The sequence below is a fragment of the Siphateles boraxobius genome, unplaced genomic scaffold (genome assembly GCF_051911475.1).
Source record: "Siphateles boraxobius isolate OS27281-9 unplaced genomic scaffold, OSU_SipBor_1 25, whole genome shotgun sequence".
Classification (NCBI taxonomy): Eukaryota; Metazoa; Chordata; class Actinopteri; order Cypriniformes; family Leuciscidae; genus Siphateles; species Siphateles boraxobius.
Window position 1 is genome coordinate 5382501 of NW_027508866.1, and position 19863 is coordinate 5402363.

At 38.6% G+C, this 19863-nt stretch overlaps 1 protein-coding gene across 4 annotated transcripts in view; it reads right to left on the bottom strand.

The window, feature by feature from the left end:
- Positions 1–2615: 2615 nt before the first annotated feature.
- The window catches only part of ksr1a (kinase suppressor of ras 1a), a 56653-nt gene continuing 39405 nt past the window's right edge, over positions 2616–19863 (bottom strand). For 3 of the 4 annotated variants that reach the window (XM_077242127.1, XM_077242125.1, XM_077242128.1), the window contains exons 10-20: positions 18651–18819; positions 16816–16857; positions 15102–15150; positions 14959–15013; positions 13559–14061; positions 8969–9065; positions 8749–8882; positions 7667–7798; positions 7449–7584; positions 5101–5234; positions 2616–2750 (exon numbers count right to left, since the gene is read on the bottom strand). In XM_077242127.1, coding sequence (XP_077098242.1) covers positions 2744–2750; positions 5101–5234; positions 7449–7584; positions 7667–7798; positions 8749–8882; positions 8969–9065; positions 13559–14061; positions 14959–15013; positions 15102–15150; positions 16816–16857; positions 18651–18819 — 1458 coding nt within the window. In that variant the 3' untranslated portion in view covers positions 2616–2743. The remainder of the gene's footprint in view (positions 2751–5100; positions 5235–7448; positions 7585–7666; positions 7799–8748; positions 8883–8968; positions 9066–13558; positions 14062–14958; positions 15014–15101; positions 15151–16815; positions 16858–18650; positions 18820–19863) is intronic. The other variant, XM_077242126.1, reaches the window with a different exon arrangement.

Sequence of the window (19863 nt, forward strand, 5' to 3'; positions counted from 1 at the left end):
TAGTTTTTCAACACCAGTGGGTTAACACTCTTAAATTTCATGTAGTAGGCTATGTTGAAACACACACATACACACACAAACGTTATTTTCGTGTTTTATGGGGATTTTCCATAGACGGGATTGTTACACTGTACAAACTGTATATTTTATCCCTTACACTAACTTTACCCATCACAGAAAACTTTCTGCATTTTTACATTTTAAAAAAACATCACTTTAATATGATTATAAGCTGTTTTCCTGATGGGGACCAAAAAATGTCCCCAAAAGGACACGGATTTTGGATATTGCCATCTTTGTGGGGACATTTTGTCCCCATAATGTAGGGTTGCATTATGGATGGTAAATTATGGGATTTTTTTCATTACTGATCGTTCATCGTACAGAGGTCAAAATTATCGTACAAATACGATACTTATAGTACATCTGGCAACACTGGCATCTACTGAGATGGCAAGCTGTTTTAACTTTTATTAATTTTCAGGATATGAATTCTTGATAACAATTCAATTTTCACTAGTTAAAATAATAGTTATTGATATCAGGAATTAGATTTCTACTATTAACAATGGCAACTTTTGATATCAGAAATTACATTTCCATTAGTAACAATGCTAATTCTTGATATCCACAATTAAATTTTCACTATAGTTAAAATTGTAATTCTTGATATCAGCAACTGAATTTTAACTAGTAAAAACTATAATTCTTGATATCTGTAATTGTATTTTCACTAGTGAAATGTCACCATAGGCTGCCATTCAAAATCAATTGTTGATATCAAAAATTGATTTCTTACTAGTTGAAATTCCAATTTCACATATCAGAAATACAATTCTTACTAGTAAAAACCTTTATTTTTGATGTCAAGAATTCAATTGTCACTAGTTGAAATGTCTATTCTTGATATTTGAATTGCTACTAGTAACAATGTTCATTTTTGTAATCAATAATTCCATTTTCACTAGTGACAACGTTCATTTCTGATATCATGAATGTGATTGTTACTAGTAAGAAAGACATTTTAGATATCTGAAATAATATTGATATCAGAAATACATTTTCAGATATCAAAAATTAACATTTTTACTAGTGGTAATTGAATTGTTGATATCAAGAATAGACATTTCAACTAGTGACAATTGAATTATTGATATCAGGAATTCGCATTTTTACTAGTAACAATGTAATTATTGATATCAAAAATTCATTTTGAATGGCAGCCTATGGTGACATTTCACTAGTGAAAATACAATTACAGATATCAAGAATTCAATTTTTGATATCAAGAATTCTATTGTTGATATCAATAATTAAATTGCTGATATCAAAAATGTAATTGCTGATATCAACAATTGAATTGTTGATATCAACAATTCATATCCTGGAAATTAATAAAAGTTAAAACGGCTTGCCATACGATGTCTCTGCAAATCCCCGGGATCCTTTTCAAAAATTTTTTAACGTGTATAGATCTGAACACAGTCACGTGACAAGCTCCATTTTATTGTCTTTCAAGGATGAGAACAGACACTGTGTACAGTAGCCACATGCAATACAAAAATATGACTGTACATGACATGTATCGACCCATTCTAAAAAAAGTTTTACATGTTTTTTGTTTTGCTTTTTTTTTTTTACATGAAAAAATATAAAGATTATTTACATCTGGGATAGCACAGCAGTACCTATTCAAAATGTCATGATGTACAGTACAGTATATATATATATATATATATATATATATTTATTTATTTATTTATTTATATTTATATAAAATGTCCATATAAATATTAAAAGAATTCTGTTAATAGAATGTACAATAAATAAACCATATTTATACATAAATATTTTACATTGTCATTGATATTTCCAAACCACAAAGTCCAGTCTTTCACAAAACAAACAAACACACACACACACCCTTCCACATACACAACGTTACAAACACGCACGTTACACACAAACACACATGAGAGTTCATGTTTACACAACTTATGGAACACTATTCTGCTGGGTTCATCGAAATCTCACTTTAATGCAAGCGTTCAGCATCTTCAGGAAAATCAGGACCTATAGTCAGATGAGAAGATGCACATGCTTCTCTTTGGCTCATTTTCGCAATCTGTACTCAGAAATGGCCCTTCTATAACCCACACCACATTTTGTTAGAACCTCACATCTCAATAATTTTTCATCAAGAACATTATCTTTTGCGAAAAACAAAATGTCTATTATCGGACAGCATGGAGAAGGAGTGACAACTAGAGATGTGTTAGTATGAACCAGACGAGCCAATCAGAGACAGAATCAGCACATGTCACACAGGACTAAGAGGCACCAAGACCACGAGAGAGAGAGAGAGAGAGAGAGAGATAGAGAGAGAGAGAGAGAGAGAGAGAGAGAGAGAGAAGGAGAACATCTTCATTGCAGTGTCATTGAATCCTGCGAATCCAACAGGAAATGCGTCACGTGATGTCACAAACCGGAGCAGGATGGGAAGAGAGAACCAGTCGCACACTCCGAAAATAATAGTAGGAATAGGAATTTTAAAAAGGCAAAGCGTTTAATTTCACGCATCGCCACGGCAGTCCCCCATCCCACCACCCACAGAACCAAAGAGAGATAGAGACGAACAGCAGGCGATGTTAGTTTGTAAGTCCAGAAGAGGTCAGGCTTTCAGCAGGCATGCAAGGCAGGGCCAGGAATTGTGTTTTGCATTGCTCATGTTTCAGGCACGTGGCTACAACCTACAACAACAAGAAATAAATGATAGACAAAAAAAGAAAGAAGCAGATTAGAGAGAGAAAGCAATAGTTCTAGAGTTTTGAATTTACAGTAGGAGAGGAAATCATCATAATTTGTCCTAAGTATGCTGGAGGGTACCGGGGGGTCCAGGTTTGACTCCATGGGGGGATTTACAAAAATAAACTACATAGCATTTGGCTAGTCATCTGCTGATGGACCACCTTTATATACAACAGATTACAGATATAACTGGAGTCTCCATATAAAACCATAGATATATACACTAGATGTCGCCTTGGGGTTCTAAGCGTCAAAACCGCCGCCATCTTGGAACAGGGGTCTTGTCATAGGAAGTAGCTAGGTAACGCTGAATTCATGGATGATGCCGGACTTTTGTGCTGCGCATGGATGTTCACACGAACCAAATCTAAAAACCAGACAGCAAGGGATTACATTTCAAAAGAATGTGAATTTTCGAACATTTTTTAAGATTTCTCTGGACTCAATGATAAATACATGTCCGATCGTTGGAACGAACAGAAAAAACTAGAGAATCGCATTCATGACGATTTATGGTGATTTTATTTCCATTAGACCTTTTCCTACATTGATGCTGACGCATTAAAGAGGAGGGGCTCCCCTGTTCCTCTATTGACGCATTCGTTCCAATGAACTGCCGTAGCCAAGGTGACATCTAGAGTATATATCTATGATATAAAACAAGCAAGCTTCATTTTAAGTGGAAGCACATTACTTAAAGGAATAGTTCATTTAAAAAAAAAGAAAATTCTGTCATAATTTACCCACCCTCAAATTGTTTCAAACATGTATGAATTTCTTTCTTCTGTTGAACACAACAGAAGATATTTTTAAAGAGATTGTCGGTAACCGAACAGTTGATGTGACTTCCATAGTTGTTGTTTTTCATCAACTGACATTATTCAAAATATCTTCCTTTGTGTTCAGCAGAAGAAAGTAATTCATAACTTGAGGGTGAGTAAATGATGACAGAATTTTCATTTTAAGTGAACTATTCCTTTGATGCACCTTTAGGATTAATAAGGAATCTGCTGAAAGATGGGAAAGTATTATTGATTATTATTATTGGCTGGCCATCCATCCAGGGTGTTTCAGTCACGCTACATAGGACAAGCGGTTTAAAGGACGGATGGATGGATTATTATTATTGGTGTAATTCATTATTATGATTTAATAATAATAATAATAATATTTAATCAGACGTCCCACCCAGCAAAAACTAATTTCCAGGAGATGACAACAACCCCCCCCCTCCCTCGTTAATATAAAAATATATATATATTATGTGCTAATTTAGTCATTCGCGTAAGACGCCTAACATGCGTTTCTTCATCCTTCATTCTATTCGTGCGAGTTATGAAGCTGAGTATGATCTCCACAAAATCTGAACACAAGTGGTTACAGAAGATGCATTTGAAACGCGTGATAATACCGAGTGTTACAGTAATGTGTCTTGGCGGACCACTTGTCATCGGGTTCACAGAAAACGCATCTTAATACCATGTGGAAACAGGCTTTCTGTCTCGCTCGCTCGATTTCCGGGATATTGCATTTAATTTGCAGGCTTCAGGGAGCCGCTATCAATATGCGGGAGACTCCTGGGCCTTCCGGGAGAGGTGGGATGTCTGTTTTATGATTATGGATTGAATTAAAAAGTTACCAGGGCTGATACTGCTCATCTGAGCAGAGACAACTGAGACATTTAATGCCTGCTGATAAAAAAAGCCCCTTTCAGACAGTGCGTTGATCCCGGGAAATTCCCAGAACGCCTTCTGTGTGAACGCAAACACGACCCGGGATCGATGCCGGGTTGGGGCTTTAGTAACATTAACGAGTTCCGTCCAGGAACGCGCGCTGTGTGAACAAAAGCCGTAATCAATGGCGTGTCGTAATGATGACCTCAAGCCGGGATCGTTCGCCAGCGTGAAACGGTACGTAATGCGCTAGTTTATGATCGAATCAGAGAAAAAAATGCACAAGTGTGGTTTCGCAGCTCGTAGACGCTGCTGAGACATTACATGTCACATTGATGTCACGTGTCTTTACGGGATTTTTACGGGTTGTGTGAACGCACAACTCTGATTCCGGAAAATCACTGGCCGTGTGAATGAACCAAAATCAAACGAACCGGGTCAAATCCCAGGTCACTTTATCCGTGTATTTTCCGGAATCTCTGTGTGAAAGGGGCTCTAGTGAAGAGAAGACCAGGCAGGAAGTAAGAAAAAAAAAAAACTTATAAAGTGTGTTGTCGTTTCTGCAGACTGTGCAGGTTTCACCCGTTTGTCCTCTTTTTACAGATTCTAGGATACATACTCTGCAGACTTCCAGAAGTGCCCAGGGTGAGAAAGACGGCGGTTGAGTTTGGGCAGTTTCTCCAGCATGTCGGCCACCTGTGTGAATGTGGGCCGATTAAGGGGGTCATATGACCAGCAGGCAGACAGAACCTCCTGTGGGACAGACAGGAATTGAGCAGTCAGCACTAACATCTGGGGCCGGTTTCACAAAGATAAACGGCTTAGATATAGTAGATAGTCAGACTTCAGATCGACATCTAAATCAGACCGTTGCACAAAGCACTGAAGACTCTGACTATCTTACACTGCAATGCATTCTGGGTAAAATAACACATTTTTAAAAACAAAAAACACGGCGGATCGAGTAAGCGCATTCAACCGCTCAGTGCAGGAAAACGTGTGTGTTGGAGGAGTATAACAGTTACAAGGACATTTTACTTGGTAAATTTAGCGGAGAATGTAGTAACAAGAAGAAATGTTTCATTTGGATAAAGATTGCTACGACAGTTAACAGCGGTAATCCGAGCGTTGAGCGTTAAAGACGTACAGAAAAGAAAAGTCCTCATTATTATATATTTCCAGTAGGTTCCTGCGGTCCCTAAAAACCCTTTCCCTTCTCATAGCTCTCTCCATAACGCCGTCAGCAAACCACAAATTATGAGCATTTTCCCTTTTCTTTTGGCTGTTTGTAATGTAACTGATTGTTGCTGCTGGTTGCCAAGGTAACAGAGTCTTAGACCTGTGTTAGCCTGGGGTAAGGAGTCTAATTTTTGTGGTCTAAATTAAGTCAGTCTTTATTTTTGTGAAACAGTCTAACTTGCATTATGCCGGGCGTACACCAAAGGATTTTCACAGTCCCAGACTAAAGACCGGCAGTCTTTAGGAATCTTACTGGAGTCTCGGCGCGCTCCCGTCGTCTCGATCGTTAAATGTGAGGTGATAATCTGCAGTCGGCGACCCGATTTATGCCAGTCTTTCTCTAGTCTTTCATATCGAACATGTTTGATATTATCGCAAGTCTTTAGTCTGAGACTAAAAACTGTGAACCCAAGTCTTTAGATGTGAGCTGATAATCTTATAAAGTCTTTTCTAAATCTTTTCAAAGTCTTTAGGTGGACAGAAAGCATTACACTAGTTTATGAGCAGATTTTAGACTTGTCTAACACTATAGACCGGTCTATAATAGCTTTGTGAAACCGGCCCCTCAAGTTTGTATGGTTTTTACAAGGAAAACTTCTGGGATACCTCATTTTATATCCTTTGTGGCTCACAGAGCGCTGTTGTAACATGAAATTAAATATAAATAATTGATCAAACACAGAACTGTTTTCACAAGGGCTAGCAAGAAACAAGATTATGAATGTTAAACTAAATGTGACATGTTTGGTTTTGTGTTTCAATGTTATTTCTGATGCGGTTTACTAATCTTTACTAAACGCTGTCATAGTAAACTAGTCAGTTCAAATGGGAGGGCTGAAGGGTGATATATAAAATATGATAGATTATTTATTAAACAAAGCAATGTGAAATATTTAAGTTATCCTTCATAAAGAAGAAACTATGAAATCATGAAAGTGCAATAAATTAACCTCAGTGATATTTTGCATTGATTGACACATTCAGCAAAAAAAAAATCTTTTTGATATTATTCTGTAATAAATACTATTCTTTCATTTGTTTTGCCAGCTATTTTCTCTCCGCATTAATCTGATTAATTCTATTAATCTGGCTGATCAAGTTTCCTTGAGCTGTGGAAAGACACCAAATAAATAATGAGATAAAAACACATAAATAAATAATACAAAATTAATTAGGAATACCAGTAATAATAAATAATTAAACAATTTTTAATAATAAGAATAAAAAACAATTTGTATAATTGTTTCATAATTTAATAATTATAATAATGAATTATTATAACATATTATTATTATTCTTTGTCCCATATGTACAGGTGAAACTCGAAAATTAGAATATCGTGCAAAAGTTCATGTATTTAAGTAATTCAAATTAAAAGGTGAAACTAATTCATTTAGTATATATAACTATATACATATGGATGATTAAACTTTTCAGAGGGCCGACATTTCTGTATTTAAAATTCTTTTTTTTATTGATTTCATGTAATATTCAAATTTTCTGAGATTTGGGTTTTTCATAAGCTGTAAGCCACAATCAACAAAATTATAACTTTTGTACGATATTCTAATTTTTCTTGTTTCACCTGTACAGCAGTTACATTACCTTATTTTCACCCAGGCAGTCTGGGTTCGAGCCTTGGTGTTGAAAGTGATGTGGAGTAGCAATTTCACTGCATTCTAATGAGCGTGTGTCAGATATTAAATCAACTTAAAATATGGCACTCACCGTGACCTCTTTTCCTAGGTTGATCTCTGCCAAGACCCTCCTGATGCCCTCCCCGCTGCCCACCTGCCAGATGGTGGCCTCTACGGGCTGACAGGTGATGGGCCAGTCTCTCGCCTGCAGCTCGTACCAGATGGTGCTGAAGAGTGCAGATGAAGGCAGAAGGTCAACGCTGCTCTGTTTGGGGGCCATTTATGTCTAAACTCAAGTATCTGTCTCACCCAAAGGCATAAACATCAGCAGAATTAGAAAACGGAAGTCTGTCCTCGTTGTTTCCGGGGCTCATTTTACGCACAATCTCGGGAGCCAAATAACAGATCCACCCGTGAGGAAGTTTCAGCTCGTTTTCACGTCTGAAAACACAGGTTATCAACTGATTTATGAAAACAATCCACACTATCAAGAGTAAAGGTGTGGTCACAGGGGCGGAGTGGAAATCGGGACTTTTCCCGGTGGGCCGGTACTGTTTCGTAGTGTGCCGGTCTGATAATAGTTACATAGCAAGTTCTTAGCAGCCTCTCTGCTCAACCCGTAAATAAATGCATCGATCTGCAAATTTTGTTTTGAGTTCTTAAATGGTCTAGTCGGAGATCTTTTGCCAAGCGTGTCAGAGGTTACTATTATATATTTTTTTTCTCTCATCAAAACTTCATCAGTGGTTACAGTCTATATCAAGCAGGGAAACACTGTGTGCATTTTATTTTGTGATTTCACCGGAATGAATAGAGAGTCTCCGCAACGGCGATAGATTGAAGCGCGCGTCCGAGTGAAGACCGCGCGAGACACAAGACAACACTGTATCCATGACACTGATCGCTGTGGTAACGAGCGCTCAGCTTGAGTTCAAAAATAACACATTTTAGCGCTAGATTCTTATTTAATAGCGAACTAAATTAATGCTCTGCTAGTTAACTGGAGATGTTTTATTTATTTGTAAAAGGGATTTCCTTGCCTCAGTGTGAGAAAAAGTGGTGACAGACTTCACTGGATCTAAACAAATCAATCTAACCATAGATGTGACCAGTAGTGGCTAATAAAATAATTTTGCAAGGGTTCTTTTGCAGAGATTTTTTGGTCCCACTCCGCCCCTGTGTGGTCACATTAGCAAAATTTGGGGAATTCACATTGAATTCAGTCCCTTTCAATCTAAGCAGCTTTCTGTTAGTCAGTGTGTCAACTTGAACATCAGTAAAATCTCCATGGGGAACTTATCACCCTCACATGAAACTCCCAAACGATGGGTTTCTACTGAAATGACAACAGCAAGAGTAAATGTGAACGCACCTGTAACGCAGTGACTTACCGGCCCTCCTGAACCACTCCAGAGATCCCAAAAAGGCCAAAGTCAGTGATGATGACTTTATTTGTGTCATGAAAGACATTTTTCGATTTAAGGTCTTTGTGAACGATGCCCTTAGCATGAAGGTAGCCCATCCCCTAAAATACAGGAAACACATGCAAGACTTTAATCGTACAAAGCCGTACAGATGTACAACACATCCACCAATGAACACAAACGCTACCTTGACTATCTCCTGCGCAATCTGCCGAGTCTTATTGATATCCAGTGTGTTTTTCGTGTCCCTCACGACGGAATACAACGTCCGACCTTTGCAGAAGCTGTGGGGAAATTAAAGACGTGCTTGTCAAAGATCATCTGTCGACCAGTTTGCAACCTGTATGAACTGGCTAATTTTCAGCAAAATATACTTGTTAAATATCACTGTCATAGACAGTTAAAAAAAAAAAGATAAAAAAAGTCTCTTAATTCCACTGTAGAAAAATGACACAGCTGTCAATCATGATGTTACACACCCTTTTTAGATCATCAAATAACTAACTAAAACCAAACTTATTGGAAAATTAACACATGAACATACTTCTGTATGCTAAGAACTACCTAAAATGACAGAAACGATGTTTGGAAAAAAATTTAATTGGAATTGGATTTTTTAGTTTCAATTACATGCAGCGGGCGGGGTTTGTGACCTTATCCTGCAGCCAGCCACCAGAGGGCGATCAAAATGCTTTGCCGTCACTTTTCAGGACTTTTCAGCACACTTGATCGCTACCATGAACTAAATTACCAGAGGTGTCAATTCCAGGGATCAGAAAGTAAAAGTCCTGCCATATGTTTATTCCACCCATTAACTCAGCCAGCTGATTTCACTAATTAGTTCTATCTCCTGGCTGAAAAACCAGACTGACTTGACACCTCTGTAAATTACTCATATATGGTTTTGTTCATATCGCCCACACATAGGAACAGATTTACTAAATGCTTGCGCCAGCACAAACCCTCTTTTGACGTTTAAAAACCACTGTCAGTATTTATTAAAGACACTCAGTGAAAAGTTAGCGATGAAGGGAGTTTCCCTTTCAAATGCAAAATTTACGGGAGAGTATCAATAAATCACGCAACACGATTTACTAAGGTTTGGGTAGCCAATTTACTGGTAGTCTTCTATGTAAAGCACTTTGAATTACCACTGTGTATGAAATGTGCTATATAAATACACTTGCCTTGCCTTGCCATTATTTAACGCCAAAAAAGCACATCTTAAAGGGACATTTCGCCCAAAAAATTAAGATTCTGTCGTGTCTGGCCTTTAATTTGCACATTGTGAGTAGATCCCCCGCATAACTTCCTACTCCCATCTGTGCTTTTATGGGATTGCGGTCTCACGCTAATTTGCCATGTTTTGTAAATCTGACCCTTAAAGGGACAATGTGCAGTCCTTCCAGAAAAATGGGGAGTTTTTGTGTGATTGTTGCGGGCAAAAATCCTTGATTACGCGGCACGTTTTCTTAAAAAATGCGATGGAATATGCAGGATATTTATGTAATTTTATGCTATGAAATTGCGGGAACTTGCAAAAATTGCGGTTTGATGAAAAAGAGAAAAGAAGTAATTCCCCCAACACCCTGTTCTCACTAGGCTACTACCTTAATGTAAAGAGTCATTTCTTATTACTTCCTATGATAAGCAAGCACTACATCACAGAAAGTGCTGGGAATATTTAAGGTCACATCTTGTTTTATTTCAGACCTTAATAAACATGGCTAACTTTGAATGTTTGGCGCTGGCAAAGTGGTAGTCCAGCGTCGACTTCCGCCTGTGGTCCAACACGCAGTTGCACGAAGTGGAAAATAATTTAGCCCCACTGTCATGTAACACACCGGGAAACTGCTTTGCGCGATCTTTTGCGTTTATTTTTGTTGGCAAATGGGATTCATTTGCGGGCTTCATCATGGCTTATTCGCGGGGTTTGCAGCTTTTCGATGATGTTCACGTCGCGTAATTACGTCACTTCATAAAGTTCCAATGGCAACAGGGGGGATGGCAGCTCTTGTGTGAAGTAAGCGCAACATTTTACAACTTTCTGCTAAGATATATGTGACTTTTTTGCGAGGAAAATGCGGGAATTATGAAATCATGCAAGCCCCGCATATTTTGCGCGGAAATCAGCAATTTATGCTGCGAAATTGCGGAGTATTTGAAAAAATGCGACCCCCGCATACATTATGCGGACTTTAGGGGTGTGAACCTACACTGGTCTCACGGTTCGGTTCGATTACGATTATCATGTCATCGATTCAGTTCAATTCGATATCGCGATGCATCGCGGTGCACTGCATCTGCAATTTAAATTTTTACTCCAAAAGTGATGTGCGCGTGCGCCTGTTCGGGAAGTCGCACTGACAGAAACAGTGACATTCCAGTTTACGTTTCAAGGGAGTAAAGCCTGTTTATGCCATTTAGTAAATGAAATTGTGTCAAATCAATTTTGTTGTAAAGAAATGTTCATTTAAAAGCAGCGCTCATTCATCAGTGTATAATGTTACCATAGAGATGCATCGCAGTCATTTTAATATGTGTGGAATGTTTAATAAGGACTCTATACACTTGGTTGAAATTTATAGCATTAACTATTTACAGCGGAACGAGCTTTAAGGTGTCAGTTGGATAACTTGTTTGCGCTGATGCGCAGTGGTCAGTGCGACCACTCTGACCAATAGTTTGTTAGAGCTGCACGCTTTCATTGAGTTGTGCAGTTTAATACTCACACTTTAATAATATTAATAACTCCTAACTTAATAAAACAAGCTGTTACTACAAGGAATTATTACATCAATATGTAGATCTGTATATAGGTGGGAGGTAGGCTACTTTATCTGAATGAAATACATACACCCCTCTCGCGCTTGCTTCCGTGCCAGCGATTAACCCTCCGCGTGCCAGTGTTGGCACGCGTGCCTTAGGTTGCCGACCCCTGATGTAGGCTTTTAAAGTATTCCGAGCATTTTTAATTACTCGCATTCGCGTCTCGCCTCCTCTGCCATTGTATGCTACCGCGACAAAGCACACACGCGACAAATGACGTCAGAAAAGCGTCAGTATAACCGGTTATGGTCTATTACTTAACCGATACCGAATCGTCCTCGTCTCGTCCTCGTAAGATTGAAATTCGATGCATCGTAGACAGTGTTGGGGAAAGTTACTTTTAAAAGAAATGCATTATATTGCGTTACTCCCCAAAAAAGTAACTAAGTACGTTACTTAGTTACTTTTTATGGAAAGTAATGCGTTACATTACTTTTGCGTTACTTTTTCTCACCTGCATGGGCTTGTTTGTTTGTTTTTTAATAACAGCTAAAACAATCTATTTTTGCCAATTGTTAAGGCCCTTTCACATCAAAAGTTAAATGAATAAGCCTAAGGCTGAAGGAAATGCATATTTACTGCTGTACAGTAGAGGGCGCCGCTCAAACAAACCTTTCAGCTGCTGCTGTTCTTGATTAAATAACAATAGGATACAGGAGAAGGAAGTTCAACACTCTTATTTCTAAACCTAATCTAAAGTCATTTTTGGTTATTAGTATGGTTGAATTAGATCATTGTAGGTCAGCAGCAAAGACATTGGTTAATAAAGTGAGATTAAATACATAAAGTATATTTGTGTAATTTAGCATAGTTAATTATAAAACTTTTTGCACAAAATTCTCAGATTGCATTTGACTGTTTTTATTCATTTTGAGGAATACTGAATGTTTTTGTGCAAGTGAGATGAGTAAATGCATGTTAAATGCAAATGCACACAACACCTCACTTTATGTCTCCAAACATGGGGACAGGAGAGCTGTCAGTCAAGAAATGTGAAAAAGTAACTAGCGTTACTTATTTGAAAAAGTAACTCAGATATTTTGTTGTAAATTGAAAAAGTAATGCGTTCAGTTACTAGTTACTTGAAAAAGTAATCTGATTACGTAACTCAAGTTACTTGTAATAAGTTACCCCCAACACTGATCGTAGAAACGATTAATTTCGACATCCCTAGCGGACTTTGGCTGATTATGCATTGAATTCAGCGATCGCATACTCGCGTTTTTCTGGAGGGACTGAATGTGTAGTTTTTTAGGTATTTTATAATCTAAAATCAATATTTTTATTCATAAACATGTCCTCAATGGTGTACAAATACCTCTGCCAATTATCTGACTTATCCTCGTAAACGAAGAATTTATTATCTTTATATACGTGTGACGGGTAGGTCCACGGAGGCTTCCATGTCGTTCCGCCATCTTGAAAAACTGTAATAGCAGAGAGGGTCAAAAAGTACTAGGCCAACGCATTTCCACAACGCGTTTTCGTTCAGAGCCAGCGTCACGTGACTGAAAGCAGCAGAAACAGAGGAGCAGAGCAGTGAGAGGCGCTTCACGGCCCCGGCAACTTTAAAAGCCTGCATTGCACTGTTATATTTAATGGCGGACCATACATATGCCGAGCCTCAGGAGAAGAAATCCTCATCGCCAAAAAAAGTCCAAAATTGAAAGTAAAAGGAAACATGACCGGAGATTACAAAAAACAAGAGTCAATGTCGGGATTGCTTTTTGGCACATAACAGCTACCGTAGATGCAACACGCATTTGAAAAAGCGAGGCGCTGAAGAGCACAATTCGTTTGAATGCAAAATACAATTTCACCGCTAGATGGGAGAAATTCCTACACAATGTCCCTTTAATCGTGTTGAAAAATCATGATTCCAATATTGACCAAAATAACCATGATTATGATTTTTGTCATGATCTAGCAGCCCCAACTGAGACGTTACCTAGTAATGATGGCGAGATGAGGCGGGGCCATGCAAGCTCCCATGAAGAGGACGACGTTCTCGTGGCGCGTCTGTCTGTAGTTCATCACCTCCTTTTTGAAGAGCTTCAGGTGGTCCTGGTTGTTTCCGTCAATCTCCAGGAGTCGGATGGCCACCTCTCCGTGCCAGCGGCCGCGATGAACCCGACCCCAGCGGCCCTTCCCGATGAGCTCGCCGAGATCCAGCTGCTCGAAGGGAATGTCCCACTCCTGCAGATATACGCTGGTCTGGCTGGCCTTACGGGAGATGGGACCCTTCCAGTGCGATCCTCCTCGTGTGCTGGGCAGATCGTCCAGCTCGTCTCCTTCATACTCTCCTTCTGAGCTTGGGTTCAGCTCTTCCATATCCTCCTCTTCATCATCATCATCATCATCCTCGAGCTCTTCCTCTTCTTCTTCCTCTTCCACCGCTACTTCCTCTTCCTCCTCTGCTTCTATTTCCTCTTCTTCCTCTTCCTCCAGTTCCTAGATAAGATGAACCAGCCACTATGAGTTTCTTAAAGGACAAATTCGGTATTTTACACTTAAAGCCCTGTTTTAAGATCGTTTCTGATGAAATAGAACGGTTAAGATTGAAATTTGGACAAATGCTGCTGTCCCGAGAATTTTCGGTTTCTGTGCTAGCACCCCCCCCACCTCCACAATGGTTTCATAGGGGCACTGGAAGAATCATTCATAAAACGCATTAAACTTTAGTTTACAAAGACGTGAAACTCACCGAGTGGTCTGGGGTGTTCACTGATATGCTCGTTTCGAACAGGTTTTCTCCATTGACTTGTATTGGATGTTCTGTGAGGTACGGTATTACTCCGCCGCCATAGACGGAAATGGGGTTGTTTGTATTCTTTCTGTAGTCTTATGCAGTCGCGGTATCGTAGGCTACGCTACCCAAACATTGGCAAAGGTGCATTATCGCCACCAACTGGGCTGGAGTGTCTATTATTCAAGCTCTCAACGGAAGAATGTCAGCGGTTGTGAGGCGTTTGGAAAAATAGGTCCACAGTTTTACAACGAATGGTAAAAACCTGTTGGAAAGCATCTTTTGCAGCGATTTTTGTGTGAGCATTTCAGTGAACACCCCAGACCACTCGGTGAGTTTCACGTCTTTGTAAACTAAAGTTTAATGCGTTTTATGAATGATTCTTCCAGTTCCCCTATGAAACCATTGTATAGGTGGGGGGGGTGCTAACACAGAAACCGAAAATTCTCGGGACAGCAGCATTTGTCCAAATTTCAATCTTAACCGTTCGATTTCATCAGAACCGATTTTAAAACAGGGCTTTAAGTGTAAAATACCGAAATTGTCCTTTAAGCAGTGATGGGAGTATTATCATATCAGAATCAGTTCCACACGCGTCTCACCTCTTCCTCGTCTTGCTCCGCATGCATCTCCTCCACTGACGGATCGATTTCATTACTGCGCACAAAATTAAACACTATCTGAATGCAGAACATGCTATAAAGTATATTTATGCTTCTGAGCAGTACATTTCACACTTGCTTACACTGTGTCTGGGAGTCCATCTGAATGAAGGATGCTGGGACTGCACACATCTGTGAACAAAATGAAAATATTGAACAACTTTTTAAATTTGAAAGAATGTATTATACACGGTCACTGTACACAAATAATTTCAATTTGAAAGGATACAGAATTACCAGTGTTGCCAACTTAGCAATTTTGTTTCAACTTTTTAGACTACCCTAGCAACTTTTTTTTTCAAAAAGCACCTAGCAACAAATGTAAAAAAATTTAAAATTTATTTGGCCTTTTTTAGCAACTTTTGGAAAGTGACTCTAATCCAAAGAACACTCGTACCAGCTAGCGAATAAGGTCTATATAGCCAGGCACAGAGGCTGTGGGCATACATATATATATCTTTTACAAACAAATCTAAATTAGCATTTCAAATAATATCTACGTATTACATAATGGCGTAGTTTTACATAATTTTACGGTTACGAAATGACGTCATAGCGCAATGACGTCACAACGTCATTTAGCAAATTTTAGCAACAAATCGATCTGCCTTTAGCAACTTCCCCTGAAACTTAGTTGGCAACTGAGAATTACTGATATTATTATTGCTCAAATGTAAAATGCAGTGTCATAAATCACCAGCAGGGTGCAGCTCATCTCACAAGCACAAACTACTCTTGAGCAAAAACCAAATCAGACACCAGCATGCAAAACATGCAAAACATGCAAAACACAATACTTTAGGCACTGCCCAGATTTGTGAAAGTCAGTTCAGTTCACTGCAGACTACATGAAAAGACTCGGCTAGCCATTTTGGAGCTGCAAATCTGCTGAAATTCTTTGTTTCTTACAGGGAATTCACAAATTTATGGAAATAAGTATAAGGTACTTTATTTAGGCCTCATACCTGCAAATGTGGTGTTAATGGATCACCAGTAACTTTTCAGAATCATTTTCGTTCAGTTATTTTAGTATTATTTATAGAATATTATAGTATTTATTAATATGTTGAATTAGCTTTTTATTATATTTTCAGTTTTCATTTTCAGTGTTAAAGTTTTAGTATTTTATTCGCTTTTCTTATTTTTAAGTGTTTAAAAAAATCAGTTTAGCTTTAATTTTTTATTTCAGTTTTAGTCATTCTAGTATTTCAATTTATTTTACTTCAGTTAGTTGCTCATTTCATTTCTAATTTTCCTTTTCTAAGTTTAAGTTTTTCATTGAATACGTATTTTATTTTATTTCAGCTGTATTTCAATTAACAAAAATGATTAATAGTTTTACTCGACAATAACACTATTACTTTAAAATAATAGCTAATTAATTTGAACAATATTGGACAAAATATTTATTTATTTATTGTCCTTTTTGAATAATTGTATTCATTTAAAAGTTATTGGAATATGCCTTAACTAATAGACATTTTATTAAAAATAAAAAATAAAAGACATTGGGGAAATAGACTAAGGATATATTTCATCCTCATAGCAAAATTACACTGCAAGAATGGAAATGTACTATACTGGATATGTGCAAGAGTGCATATTATAGTGCTTTATACTGTATATTATACTAAATAACAATGCATTTATATATTATGATATAGCGATCATTTGATCACCATTTGAAGAGTAACTGCACTGAAATATTTAACAACTGGCTATTGAATTTGCACCACTGAATCCTCAATGTCATTATGAGGCTGAAGAACATTACAGGCTTTGTGTTTGTTAACTCACCAGGGAAAATAAACTGCTGTCGGTGCTGAAAATAACAGGCAGCTTTGCCACAGAGGAGGAAGACAGGAAGAGAGGAAGACAGGCAGGAAGCCGACAGAGAGACAGTCTGAGGTTAGAGTTGAATCCCATTATGCTTTATGTTGAGTTAGGATGTTACATGCAGATACAGTTCTGAATATCAGCTTTCTTTTACACAGGATTAATGCAGATGTCTTTTGTATAGTAGGCCGGGGACACACTGGCTGCGTGGCGTATCCGTTTTTATTTCGGCTCCCATGTTAACAGGTTAGAGCTTACACACTGCCTGCGTGACACGCGCACCTCAGGCGCGAAAACGCGTGCATGCTAGAAATAGAACCGACGCCTATTTTTCACGCGGCACGCAAACGTGTTGGAAGCGTTTCCAGGCAAAATAGAATAGGAAAAGATGTTTATATGTCATTTTGACATGAATACATATTAATAAATGACATTTTTATGTTTGACAGTCAATAGGTTTTGACATAAATGCAGATATAAATATAATTAAAGTAACACCAGGTAACTTTTCAACCTTCATAATATATTTCCAAGTCTCTTGTGATGGTACATCGACTTACAATAGGTTGAATGACACGTCTGCCATAGCCTGACGGGGTCTGTAGCGTTTTTAATCGTACTTTTAAACTTCGGGTTTCGGGTAGTAACCGGCGAACAAAGAGAACTACAAAACTCGACTGCTTTACGGCATATACGTCACTTCCAGCACCACCCCCACTTCCTTAAAATCGCAGGGCTGTCAAGTGTCACGCATTGTCACTCATTTCGGTCTTTTGTCACGCTCTCCCGCCACACATTGTATTTCTCACGCTGAAAAACTATTTGTAATATATTTAATATGCCGCAGCGCCCAAAACTCTGGCCGCGCCGCTCTCACTGTGGAACCGGCATGAATTCAAGCGCGTCTCCTCTGGTGTTGTTCGTCTGGTGTTGTTAGCCAATCAGAAAATAGCACTATTGTATCTGGGTAACATTTAACGCAACAACCAATGACACCCCGTAGTCTGGGGTGTTTTTTTGTCCGCCTGACTATGTTTGGAAAGCTATCTTATCCTCCGTTTATCTTCATTAATCAGGTAATGATTATTTGTTTTGCCTCAAGCTATAATGCAAATCGATTTGTAAAATTTGCCGATTTATTTATGGTAGCTTGATATTATAATATTGACGATATATGGTTATTATCTACCACTCAAACATTGCATTGAAGTATCATATAGATTCAGTAAAACGGTAACCAATAGACTAGGCTACTATAATGACATTGGCTTGTAAACGTGATCATCGCGATCATTTGTCGTTAGAAAAAAAATAAAACCCATGAAATTATATTCATATGACATGCTGAAATATATGCCACTGTACCTGGGATGAAGACATTACACACGCGACGCAAGCAGAACACCTGCATGTGACCTCCTCCGACAGTGTTCAGGGCTATCGTGGTTGTCAACAAATGCACGATGACAGAGTTTACGACAGTAGTAGAGGAAAATACTGTTTCCCAACTGTAGGGGGACCCCGAGAGCAAAAGTTACCTGGTGTTACTTTAAAAAAATAAATAATAATAATTATAATATTTTCAAAATTTATTTTACTTTTTACTTATATATATATATATATGTTTATATATGACGCACCACGTCAGACACGTTTCTGGTGTGCAAAGACACAGAAACACCACGCAACAGAAACGCCACGCTCACGTCACGCAGCAAGTGTATCGCCGGCCTTAATCAATGCGATATTTGTTAATGCATTAGTTTATTGCAGTGTCAGTGTTTACAGGTGCTTACCTGGAAAGTGGAAGCGGTTGTCACGGTGACCCTTTGGGGAGGGGTTTGGGGGCGGGGTTACACTGGGAGGGTTGCTCTGCTGGAAGGGGGCGGGAGAGGAGGGCGTAGAGGAAGTGGTGGAGGACGGGTTACTGCTGGAGTCAAGTTGATTCAGCGCTGGCGGTTGATCCTGCAAGAAAGTAAACAACTGCTTTTAATGCTCTATTACAAGAATTACTGATAAAGACTCTGGCTAAGTTCAGTATGGAATACTAGCATACTGCACATTGTGGAGTTTACTGTATACTGCATGCTATTTAAAGGTGCTCTAAGCGATGTCACGCGTGTTTTAGGGCAAAATATTTTTTGTCACATACACCAAAAACAAACTGGGCTAACCCGCACATCGAAACATAACAAACTGTTCCAGCTAATAGAGAGCCTGAGTCCCTCCCCTCCGCTTCCGGCTCATGGGACCTTATTTCGGAAAAAATATGTATGGTAGTCAATGGCGAGAGACAACTTATCTTTTTATTCCGTCTGAACTGTGCCCTGAATTACACATATGATGTTTGTCAATTTAAAAGATAATTATGAAAGTCAAGAAAGTCACAGTTTGTCATAAAACAGAAGAGTAACATTTAGTTTTATGTGAAAATCGCTCCATGAACTACATCTCTCGTCTCGCACTATGTACGTCACTAAGCTCGTGTGTGTGCAGTCTGGTACAAAACACACCGGCATGACGGCGTAAGGTTACGATTATAACGTTAGACTATAGAAAACATGACAGACGTTAGCTTCAGTAAAGTTAGCTTCATTCATTGAGGGAAAAGGTAAGACGTCACATGCGCGCCTTTTGGGTTTGTAGTCTTTGTAATTACGTATTTTCACAGACTTATACCTCAACAGTTTTACATCAAACTGCCACTTTCTTGACTTTAAAATGTATCTTTAAATTGATAAACATCATATGTGTAATTCAGGGCACAATTCAAACGGGATCCAAATATTTGTTGTCTCTCGCCATTGACTACCATACAATATTTTTCCGAAATAAGGTTCCATGGTCCACCGGAAGGGGAGGGGCTTAGGCTCTCTATAACCAACTAGAAGGATTTGGGGGCGGGGTTTGGGGGTTAGTGTGTGGATGAGGAGGAGGGAGGGTCTAGCTAGTCTCCGTTTTGTTTGACAATACTTCGAACGTCAACAAGAAGTGAAGTCACCCAACATC